Source organism: Podarcis melisellensis (assembly GCF_964234715.1).
Source record: "Podarcis melisellensis genome assembly, chromosome: 8".
Classification (NCBI taxonomy): Eukaryota; Metazoa; Chordata; class Lepidosauria; order Squamata; family Lacertidae; genus Podarcis; species Podarcis melisellensis.
The window spans coordinates 73455908-73468078 of NC_138540.1; the positions used below are offsets into that span (position 1 = coordinate 73455908).

General features: G+C 48.2%; 1 protein-coding gene across 1 annotated transcript; it reads right to left on the minus strand.

Annotated features, from left to right (window-relative positions):
• Window positions 1-3023: 3023 nt before the first annotated feature.
• On the minus strand, window positions 3024-10200 carry FAM187B (family with sequence similarity 187 member B). The gene is made up of 2 exons (XM_081921641.1): window positions 9321-10200; window positions 3024-3442 (listed from the first exon to the last, which is right to left on the minus strand). Exons 1-2 carry the CDS (start codon window positions 10157-10159, stop codon window positions 3103-3105), a joined length of 1179 nt encoding a protein of 392 aa, XP_081777767.1. The 5' UTR covers window positions 10160-10200; the 3' UTR covers window positions 3024-3102.
• Between the last annotated feature and the right edge of the window lie 1971 nt (window positions 10201-12171).

Sequence of the window (12171 nt, forward strand, 5' to 3'; positions counted from 1 at the left end):
GGTAGTGATAAAGTGGGATATCAAATCCAGACTCTTCTTCTTCTTTCCGTTTTCTTTTGAAATGCAGTCTCCCATTTTTTTTTATCTCTCTCTGCTTCCTTCTTAAATTGATGTGCTTAACTGGAACTCTGGAGGTGAAAAATGCCACCCCACAGACTGCGTTGGGCACACATTGGTTGCTGCCAGTCAGAGTAAATGGTAAAAGGCTGTAAATGGTACCAGGCTAGATGGACAAACGTGATATAAGGCAGTTTCCAATGAACTGAATCTGGTCACCCTAGTTCTGCCCCTTAACCTGAAAGCAGGGATGGAAGGAGCTATCAGTTTCAGTTCTCTCTTTCCCCCCATCTTGAGTTAAAATTCTCCACATTTCTGCAGCAATTTTTTTTAAAAAACCCTCTTGAAAATTCTTTAGCATTTTTAATTTTTTTGGCAAATTTCTCCTAACAAAGCACATTTTGTATGCAGTTTTGACTGGTGTGCACTTTTTTTGCAAGCAATTTCCCTAACATGCCTTTTAAAATACTATTTTCACTAAAATGTTTGTTGTTCTGTACACATCTTATGTAATTCACTTAATATGTGCATTTTTTTGTAAACATCGTTTGGTTGGGAGAACCGCATTGCACGATTTGGGTCAGTGCAGATTTCAAAGGATGGCTGTGACTCATTGTTTTGCAACGTGTGGATTTTATAGATCTGCCCTGAAACGGGAACTGAATTAAATTCGTTCTCTCTTTCCCCCGCCCCTCAATTTCTACCTGGAAGTGCGACCAGTTAAAAAGCAGATAGGAAAGCCTGTCACGCTTGTGGAAGACCTGGTTCAGGGTTCAGCCAGTGCAGCTGATTAGCTGGATCTATTGTCATCACTAGTCCCTTGGAGATGTCAGACAGAATGGGAGGAGCTTGGGGAGCTGATGCCTGACCACCCTGGGGAGGGTCCTAGCGGGTTGCTTGGAGAGGGAGTGTTGGTTGCCACTGAACTCACTGGGTGATTGTACCTGCACCTGCAAGCCAATCAAAATCAGTGGATGAGTGCCTTATACCACAGTGCCCTCTTGTGTTGTGTTGGTGTGCTAACATGAACATGAAGCTCCTCATCACAGCCTCCATTGTGAACCAAACTACTTATTCCATCAGTGAGGGGACCTGTGGCTCTCCACATCTTGTGGGACTCCAACTCCCCTCAGTTCCAGCCAACAGGGACAATGAGAGCTGAGGTCCAACATCATCTTGAAGGCCACAGATTCCCACGTTAATCACACTGCTATGAAACATGCTTAAAATCTCCTATTTTGAAAGGAAAGCAGCCTGATCCTGATTCTGCTGGAATCTGCCCTGAGGCTATTTGCCCTTAAATATCATTATAAGCGACGGGACGGGGTGGCAGTGTGAGTTAAACGACAGAGCCTAGGACTTACTGATCAGAAGGTCGGTGGTTCGAATCCCCGCGACGGGGTGAGCTCCCGTTGCTCGGTCCCTGCTCCTGCCAACCTAGCAGTTTAAAAGCACGTCAAAGTGCACGTAGATAAATAGGTACCGCTCTGGTGGGAAGGTAAACGGCGTTTCCGTGCGCTGCTCAGGTTCGCCAGAAGCGGCTTAGTCATGCTGGCCACATGACCCAGAAGCTGTACGCCGGCTCCCTCGGCCAATAAAGTGAGATGAGCGCCGCAACCCCAGAGTCGGTCACGACTGGACCTAATGGTCAGGGGTCCCTTTACCTTATCATTATAAGCGGTAAATAGCATCTTTGGGGAATAGTAACAGTGGGTAAGCAGGAAAGTGATGCAGGGCCTTGATCTGGAACGTGAATCCTGTGCGGTTTCTTTTCTTTCAAAATTGGCAGTGTTAAGCGCACCTTTTTAAAAAAGGTGATTAATGCAATGTGTAGTTTGGCTTACTTACTTGATACAGCACAGCTACTCCTGGTACCAGAGGAGTAGCTGTCCTTGGTCATGGGTGGTCAAGGACCTGTTACTATTTCTGCAGCAGGGCCCCTGCCTCCAGCATCCCAGACCAGACATAGGCAAACTTGGCCCTCCAGATGTTTTGGGACTACAGTTCCCATCATCCCTGACCACTGGTCCTGCTAGCTAGGGATGATGGGAGTTGTAGTCCCGAAACATCTAGAGGGCCGAGCTTGCCTATGCCTGTCCTAGACCTTCCCAATCAACATGACAAGGGAACCCTTGGGCAACTTAGAGAACACTTCTGGCCCTCTGCTCTGATTGGAGACAATCAGTGTGAAAGGACATGAGTCAGCCGCTGAAGACTGGCTCCTAGGGTCACTCAGGAGAAGGTGCACAGGAAGAACATGGAAAAGGAGTTCTGTATGCTCCAAAGCTAAGCATTTAGGGACACTGAAAACGCAAGGTGCTTCAAAAGAAGGATGTGCAAGTTCTGTTACGTGCAGTGGAAAACACAGCTCCGAAACACGATACTGGAGCTTTCCAAACCATTTGCCCATGTATGTGCACAGAAAATAGCTGATTGCTGAAAGACAACACATGGAGATCTGCATAGATTGTTGCAATGCATCCCTATAATTATTTTTATTTCATAATCTTAAGAAGGCTGTATAATCTTAGAAGAGGTGTGTGGCTGTGAGGGGGCATGGCTGTGAACAGCTGAATTTCCCACTGCATTACTGCCTGTTACTGTCCCAGCTCCTGCCAACCTAACAGTTTGAAAGCAAGCCAGTGGAAGTAGATAAATAGGTACCGCTGCGACAGGAAGGTAAACAACCTTTCCATGTGCTCTGGTTTCCATCACAGTGTTCTGTTACACCAGAAGCGGTTTAGTCATGCTGGCTACATGACCCAGAAAGCTGTCTTTTGACAAACACTGGCTCCCTCGACCTGAAAGCGAGATGAGCGCCACAACCCCAAAGTCGCCTTTGACTGGACTTAACCATCCAGCGGTCCTTTACCTTTTTACTGTACAGCATCACTCCAACCAACACAGATTTCTAGCCCTCCCCTCCCTACGCACAGCTCCAGGGCCCAAGACTGACTCCGAAGGCATTGCTAGTCAATATTTTTTATTAGTCAGCAATCCATGCCCTGCTTTTCTGGGATGTCTAAGTGGTTGTCTGCATCCCAGTTAGACCATGGTGGTTCCGGGTTTCCTCCGGCAGGAATGGATGATGCTGAGGAACATCAGGAAAACAAGGAACATGGAGAGCCCAACAATCAGCGCCTCGATGATGGAGTAGGTGTGGCCGTGCTCCCCAGAGACTGGCACGACTCCGGAAGAGGCGACAATGAACTTGCCCACCAGGTGCCCGTTGACGTAACACTGGTAATAAGCCCCATGAGACTCATTCTGGAAGGAGAGACGCAGGATCCCGCCGCCGGTGGCCTTGTCCAGGCTCTGGGAGCTATTCTTCTGGAGAAGTTCAAGGCGGGTCAGCATGGTGGGGCCCGCTTGCCAGTACACAGGACTGAAGAAAAGGGGGGGGGGAGAAATTGGGTTGACATTGGATGGGAGGGTGCAGGCAGGCGGCCTCTCCCAACATTTTGCAGACAGAAATGCAGGCTGTTACTGTCCAGTTAGCACCCTAGCCAATTAACTACAGGTGCCTGAGGTGATTAATTCATTGCCTTAGTCAAGGATGCTTTTTTTTAAAAAAAGTAGGCTGTATTGAACTAAATTACAGCTCTCATTCATGATATACAGTGGTACCTCAGGTCACAGATGCTTCAGGTTACAGATGCTTCAGGTTACAGACTCCGCTAACCCAGAAATAGTACCTCGGGTTAAGAACTTTGCTTCAGGATGAGAACAGAAATTGCGTGGTGGCAGTGGGAGGCCCCATTAGCTAAAGTGGCACCTCAGGTTAAGAACAGTTTCAGGTTAAGAACGGACCTCCAGAACAAATTAAGTTCTTAACCCAAGGTACCACTGTAAAGCACCCTTCTAACACTTTAACAGTCATGGGAAGAAAGGATCCTGGGAACTATAGTTTGCTAAGGGTGCTGGGCATTTATGAGAGGGAATTTCCTAACAACGTTCAACAGCTTTAACAAACTACTGTTCCCAGAATTCTTCCCAGAGGGAAGTCACGGCCTTTAAAGTGGTAAAAGAGTGCTTTTAAATGAATTGGTGAACCTCCTTTAGTCATCTCCTTTATTTTCAGTGGGTCTACCCTGAGTAGGACCAACATTAAATACAATCCAGTAATTCCAAGCATAACTTTGTTTCTGACAGGGATAGAGCAACTTCACACACCCCCAACACAACATGGCCCCAAACTGGGAAACCCTATTCGAGGTCTGCCCTCCCGTGTGAGATCGTAAACCTGGAAAAAGTACTTTGGGCGGCAAAGTACACAAAAGCACATGTTCTGGGGCACCATGCGAAATCACAGACCCCAAAAAATGCTTGGGGGGGGCAAGGTCTTGGCCCGAAATCGCACGAGAGCGATTCTGATTTGCCCAACATGGCCATCATACACTTGCAGGAAAAAACAAGTATCTGAAGAAGTGTGTATACACACGAAAGCTCATACCTAGAAAGCTTATACTTAGTTGGTCTTTAAGGTGCTACTGGAATTATTAAATTTTAATTTTTTTGAAAGATTCTTTTAAAGACTGTCTTAAGACAAAAAGACTTGATTCTCTTAAGGGAGTTCTTTTTGGATCATATATATAATATCTTTCATCTTGTTATTTGTTATGACTACAACAGACCAACACGGCTACCTACCTGAATCAGGAAAAAACAAGGTGTTTGGTTTTTCCAGGGCAGTTGATCCTTTGGCCTTCCAGATTTTGTGGCTTATAATTGCCTGCCCCCAGGCTCGCTAGGGTTGATGGGACCTGGAGTCCCCAGCTCTACCTTACAGATAATATTAAGAAAAACCACGCAGACTATATTCTACCCAAATGCTCAGCAAGAATCGAGACAGCTGCTGCCTCCCAAGTTTCTGGTCTTGTGCAAAGGCACAGGAATGATTGGCAGACAAAGGTAGCAGCAACATTTTGGGCAGCTGCAAATATAACGTCTTAAATGCGTTCCAAGTGCATCATACAAATGTGACCCTAGATGGCGATGGTGGGCTAATGGCAAATTCAATATGTATTTTAACACTTCTTTTTATAAAAAGCATTTTCACAGCGTTTTTTAATACGTGTCTAGATTCAGCCCTTGTTTCATTGTCTTGCTTTGCATTGGCTGACAGGTCTACTTACTTATAATTATTACAAATGTCTATACCGCCTATCATAAAGAATGCCAAAGCGGTATGCAGCATAATATCACAAAATGCCATAACATGCAAATCAGAATAAGTTAATTCAGATTATCTATACAGTAGTTATGTGGTTGGGCTGCATTTCAGGGAATGCCTGAATAAACAAAAGAAGAATTTAAGCAAGTGCTGAAAACCTTGTACTTTTGACACATGACCTTTTGTTCTAGAAGCCATGGAAGCTTGCTAAATTGTCCACATGCTATCTAAATAAACTGCATTTTTATTTTTTGCCCCTGAAAAGCACTTCTTGAGAAACTGGTTTCATGCATCAAATAGACACTCGTTGCAAATTCTGCATTGCCCCAGTGTGTGTCTGTTTGAAAACAGGTAAAAACAAATGTGCTTGTGTGTGTATCCATCGCACCTGTCCAATAACACTGTGGGTGGATACATATGCAAAGACTGCAACCACCACTTCCTTCTTTCTTCACCTGGGAGAACGTGCAGGTAGGAAAAGGTGTGGATTACCTCATCAAGGAGAGCCCATCACGTAATCACATTCCCTATTGCATACAACAGGAGCTAAAATCTATCTAGATCAAAAGCATCATCTTCTTGAGGATGAGCACAGACAATTTCAGGTTGAGAAAAGACATTGCTGTGCTACAAATGTCCTACACAAGAATGGTAGGGCAGAACCGGCTTTTTTTCAAATATTCGTCAGGATGCAATATAAACAGCATTCAGATCGTTATCAGGGCCAGATCCAGAGATCATTGGATTCTCATCCTGCCAAACTTAGCAGACTGATGTTAAACTTTCGCTTTAGCCTCTTCTCAAATGTCTTTATTCCTACATAACTTCTTGCTTTTCCTGTGAACTGCTTCCTGCTTCACTAAAGAGTAGGATTCAGTTTGCTGCTACTGATACTTTTCTAGTCCCCTCCCACCCCCCAGCTATTAATCGGCATTTTGGCCTGGCATCCGGAGATGAAAGTCGAGTCACCTGTCAATCATTAACTGGCTTTTTTCTTTTATTTGAGAGAGAACATAGACAGGCGAAACTTAAGTGCTATGAGAACACTTATATGGGACAGCATCTCCCCTTCATTCACACAGACGTTTCCTCGTGCTGAAGATTATGGTGGGTGAGCAGCTAATGGCTGGGATGGTGAAAGAATTGGAACAAACCATTTATGGCTGCATACAAACCATGCATAGCTTCTTCCAAAGAATCCTGGGAACGGTAGTTTGTTATGGAAGCTGGGAATTGTAGCTGTGTCAAGCATAAACTACAGTTCCCAGGATTCTTTGGGCAGAAACAACGTGCTTTAAATGTACAACGTGTATGCAGCCGACTTTAATTCTATGCAGACTTACCGTATTTTTCGCCCTATAGGACGCACTTTTTCCCCTCCAAAAATGAAGGGGAAATGTGTGTGCATCCTATGGGGTGAATGCAGGCTTTTGCTGAAGGGTTGTGCAGAGCTGCCTGCATTCCGAAGAGCTGGTGCGCCCTATGGGCTGGTGCGCCCTATGGGGCGAAAAATATGGTACTTGGGGCGGAAAGCTGTGTACACACTCACAGCTGAGTCGGTAGAGCATGAGACCCCTAATCTCAGGGTTGTGGGTTTGAGCCCCACATTGGGCGAAAGATTCCTGCATTGCAGGGGGCTGGGCAAGATGATCCTCATGGCCCCTTCCAACTCTATGATTCTATGATTTACTCAGCACCCAGGGTGCTCCCACAATCCTGGCCACAATCCATATTTCCTCTGTAGTTTCTTATGAAAGGCTGCATTTTGATGTGTCCTCCACCCCTCAAACCAGTTTTGATCTGGATTGGGAAACATGGACTTAGCTGCGTAATGTTTACACAGCCTACATGGGATCGAATTCAGAGGAACTTACTTCTGAGTAAACACATGTGGGCTTGTGCTACGAGACCCGGTGTACATTTGACTATTTTATTGGGGTGAAAAGGGGGCAGATTAGAAGAGCAAAGGTTCCTCTGTGCCCTCCTGGCTAGCGTGTGGGTTGGGTTGCTGGAAAAAGTGGCTAGCGAAGCCTTGCATAGATGGCGTCTTAGGTTCATGGCATGGACAAGAAAGAGGTCAGGTGGAATGCTAAAATAGTCTGACAAATCAAATCTTTCAGTCGGGAAAAAGGAGGGTGGATTTCCCCTTTCCCATCTAAGGAAGGTGCAATCTGTGTGTGTGTGTATAAGTGAGAGAGAGGTTACAGATAGGTAGCCGTGTTGGTCTGCCATAGTCAAAACAAAAAAAATTCCTTCCAGTAGCACCTTAAAGACCAACTAAGTTAGTTCTTGGTATGAGCTTTCATGTGCATGCACACTTCTTCAGATACACACACACACACAGAGAGAGAGAGAGAGAGAGAGAGAGAGAGAGAGAGAGAGACGGATAGGGAGAGGGGGAGGGGGAGAGAGATCGGCTGTAAGGTCTGGAGACATCTTGGGATGTGTCATGTACTGAGTTGAACAGGATCCAAAATGCAGCAGCCTGATTGGTCCGAAGGAGCCACTCAATCCAGCTCCAGATGGAAGTGAATCCACAACCTGATTGGCTTATAGGAGAATCCCGGAATTAGCCAATCACGTACAGCCCATTGTGTAAATAATGTATATAAAGCAGATACTTTGGGGGAACATTCATTCCTCCTCACCACTATGAGCTGAATAAAGAGCATGAAATCCACGTTCGACTCCGAGTATATTTCGACTCCGAGTATATTTCAGGATGCTGGCTGCTTTTCTAGAGATCTGGCATGGGGCACATTACCTGCATTGCTGGAGGAGGAATGCTTCTGAATAGCCTTTGATGGCAACAATACCAAGGCAACAATAAGATGCTTTCGGTTCCTTGCAGTTAGCAGCCACCCGCCCGTGTGACAAACTGAAATCACCACATCAGGCGGTGGAATCCAAGGAGCAGGGGTGCTCCCATTGATGCCCTTCCCCAACAGAGAAGTGAGAAGCTGCTGCGGCTTCTGGCGAGCTCTCTCAGGGCTTTCACTGGGTCTAGCCAAAAGCCACTTCTGCTTCTCCTCGCTTCTCCACAGCCAACATGGGAACTCCACCCACTGTCACACGAGAAGTGGTTTCAGTGGCAGCTTCTGGGGTTCCAGCCGCCGGCGAGATCTTCCTGTTTTGCCTCAGGTGGCCAAATGGGATGTGCTGCGCCAGAAAGCAGTTGTTCCGTGGAGCACTGAGCTCCACCTATTCACTACACTTCCATCCCACCCACCCTTTGAAGAGCTCGTGGTGGGATGCCAACGGCTTCCCCCAATTTTATCGTCACAAAAACCCTACAAAGCAAGTGTGGGGCTAGAGACACAACGTCTCAAGGAGACACTGCTTATTGAGCTGCCTTACAGACCATCGGTCCATTTGCATTTGATATAGCATTTGGTGCAGGGGTCAGCAAACTTCTTCAGGAGGGGTCCGGTCCACTGTCCCTCAGACTTTGTGGGGGGCCGGACCCACCCTCTCCTGAAAGCACCCCCCAAAGGATCCCCCTCCTGAAAAGACCCCCCCACCGCTGCCACTCATGCCGCAGCCACCGCCTCATCTTCAACCGCATCGTTGTTGTCCTCTGCCTCGGCCAGGGATCTGTGGGGCACAGAGCCCATGCTGATGGCCTGGGTGGCAGAGACAGCCTCCCCACCACCGCTGCTTCCTCCCGCTTGGCTCTTGGCCATACGTGGCCACCTCAGCGGGAAGGAAGGGGCTTTGCCCAGAGGCGTCCATGGCTACGGGTTGGCTGCAGGAGCTTCTGGCAGCCAATCCAAAGCCGTGCCAGCATCGTGGAAGTCAGACCCCGTGTGGCGCAGTCTCCACGCCAGACTGGTTTAGCGTGGGGACTGACCAAGTGGGCGGCAGGGTCCGCAAGGTGGCAGGCCAGATTAATGAGCCTGGTGGGCCGCATCCAGCCCCCGGGCCTTAGTTTGCTGACCCCTGTCTTAGTGTCTGACTGGCAGTGGCTCTCTCTCCAAGGTCTTAGAGAGAGAAAGATGCTGCTGCCTTCTACCTGCTCCTTTTAACTAGGGTTGGCAGGGATTGAGCCAGGGCCCGTAGCTCTACCACGGAGCGAGCTTGAGGTCCATACCTATAGATGGAAGAGGTTGGGCAGCGCAGGTGGGCGACGGTCTTGAGCTGGGGGTGGTAGGTGGTGAAGACGAGGAGCGGAACGGCGCTGGCCTGATCCTGGGACAGCAGGTAAGACGCATCGCAGGGCACCTGGCAGCTTTCCACTCGCAGCTCCGGGCCCCTTCGCGGCAACGCCGGGTGCTTCCTCCTGACCATCCCACAGGGCAGCGGGTCTTCTTCATGCTGGTCCTCCCGGGTCACCTGGGCATAACAGAAACCCACTCGCTTCCTTTCTCCGGGGTTGCCGCAGCGGTCGCAAGACTGCCAAGGGCTCCAGGAGGTGAACAGCTTGGCCTGCGCTCCGTCTTCTAGCTCGGCGGTGGAATTGCCCAGGGCTGTCTCCCCAAGGCCTGCGTGCGAGACGTGGATGCTCCCGGCATCCTGGAAATCCACGTCGTAGTAGGCGATCGTGGCATCACCTGCCCGGCAGGTGTACAAGCCGGAGTCCTCCACGCTGGGGTTTGGAATATACAGGTTGCCAGCAACTAGCTGGGATTTGAAGCGCAACCTCCTCAACTTGGCATGGCTGAGCAAGGGCCAGATGGGGCCCCCTGAGCGCAGGAAGGTGACGGGCTGCTCCTTCGCCCAGGCTGGGTCCAGGTATTGCCAACTGACGAAAATCTTGAAGTAGACATGGGGGCAGCGTAGGATCACTGGGTTGTCAGAGATGAAGGCTACTGTGCAAGGCTGGCCTGGGACACATGGCGGCCCCAGGGAGTGGCCCTCGTACAGGCTACCATCAGTGAAGGCCAAGGCCAAACCCAGGAGCAGAGCCACAGTAGATGCCCAAGAGGACATGACCAGCTGGGCACTGTCGCACTAAGGGCAACTGGAAAGGAAGGTTCTAGCTGACCTCACTGTGACATCGTAACTGAGATGGGCAAGAGGATGATGATGTCATAATGGAGTGTGGGGCTTAGCCAGAGTAATTCTAACTGCTGATGTTCAGCATGACTTTGGTTGTCTGGAGACCCAGCCTTGCCTCTCTCCACAACTGCTGCCAGGGGGTGGCGAGTCATTACTCATTCTTATTTTTGTTTTATTCCTGATCTGATCTGGGAGGCTTTATCAGCTGAAAAGCTGGACAATTTTATTTTTTACACGAATAAAATGATTAGATGTTTCTTTCTCCAAGGAGTTTAGTGTAACACACATGGTTCATCCCTTCCCACGGCCCGTTTTATTTATTGTTATAGATAATAAACACTCTTAACAGCAACCTACTAAAAGGGGGGAAAGATGCAGCCATTGCCTTTATAAATGTATGTAACAACAGAAAATGGTAAAGAGGGCAGTACAGATAAGTGCAGAATTATGGTTTATGAAGGTGCTAAGAGTTCTTTCCCTCACTGTATCTATTTTTTTTAATTTTAATTTTCTTATTTTACAAATATTTTAACAAAAAGACAAAATATTTACATAATCTTTCCTGTACTGTAAATGCACTGGTTAGACGTAAAATAAAAATAGAAACAAAAGGGGGGGGGGAGAACATTAGAAAAGAGACAATATTGTTATGCACCCCCTCAGTCTTCGAATGCTGAGAGATTCTGGGAGTTCCCATGCTTACTAGGTTTGGTTTCCTTGGAATGAAGGTCAGAGGAGACTGTAGAGTCTGGGATATATTTACACTTACCTACACATATGATCAGGGGACGCAGGTGGCGCTGTGGGTTAAAGCCTCAGCGCCTAGGGCTTGCCGATCGAAAGGTCGGCGGTTCGAATCCCCGCGGCGGGGTGCGCTCCCGCTGCTCGGTCCCAGCGCCTGCCAACCTAGCAGTTCGAAAGCACCCTCGGGTGCAAGTAGATAAATAGGGACCGCTTTCTAGCGGGAAGGTAAATGGCGTTTCCGTGTGCAGCTCTGGCTCGCCAGAGCAGCGATGTCACGCTGGCCACGTGACCCGGAAGTGTCTTCGGACAGCGCTGGCCCCTGGCCTCTTGAGTGAGATGGGCGCACAACCCCAGAGTCTGGCAAGACTGGCCCGTACGGGCAGGGGTACCTTTACCTTTACCTTTTACACATATGATCATAGGACGGAGGGGCTCACAGCATTAACACCCCGACATGTCTTGCTTCCCTTTTAAGTTTTGAGGGGAGCCGCCAAGTTCAGCTCAGAGCAACACAGAGAGCAAGCAATGTCTCTCTGTCTCTAGCTTCCAGCTCCTTCACAATCCAACTGCTGCTATTGCTCTCCTACATACCGGTCAGGTGAAGGGGGTGGGGGGGGGGAAGGCCCACCCTGGTGTTCTTAGATGCAGAGCGACCTCTTTGGATATGCTAAATTGTGGTACTTAACTAGCCATGCAAACAAAGGAACTGGTTTGGCAAGCTTCCTTTTATACATTCTGCTCTCAGAGACAGAGGATCAAAAGTTTGGAAAGGTTTTCATCCAAACTGACCCCCCCAACTCATAACAATATAAAGGGATAGAATACAGAAGTGGGAGAAGCAAGAAGGGACATGGAAGCAAAGGATGCTGTTTTAATCCTGTACTCACATTACCAACAATCTGCTATGAGATTTTGATTCCATTTAAGGGAGTTGGGTCTTAGTGGAGGGGCCAATGTGTTTGCCACTTAAATTGGGGAAATGTCAAGGGGAAAGAGAGGCTGCAGCCAAAGTCAGGAAAAAAGTGGGGCTTAAAACTGCGGGATCCACATGCACACCATAAAATATTGGAGAACTTCCTTATAACAGGCTGTTGTATTTGTTTACACTAGCCTCCACCAACATGGTGCTCTCTCACTCGCATTGTTCAGGACTACAACTCCCATCAGCTGGCTGTGGCTGATGGGAGTTGTAGTTCAAA

What these genes read in the sequence shown, in the direction of transcription:
- FAM187B (XM_081921641.1), bottom strand. Translation starts at nt 10,159, where the DNA reads ATGTCCTCTTGGGCATCTACTGTGGCTCTGCTCCTGGGTTTGGCCTTG. An exon ending in CCAACCTCTTCCATCTATAG is followed by an intron (nt 3,443 to 9,320) that starts GTATGGACCTCA and finishes CCTTTTCTTCAG; the next exon opens with TCCTGTGTACTGGCAAGCGG.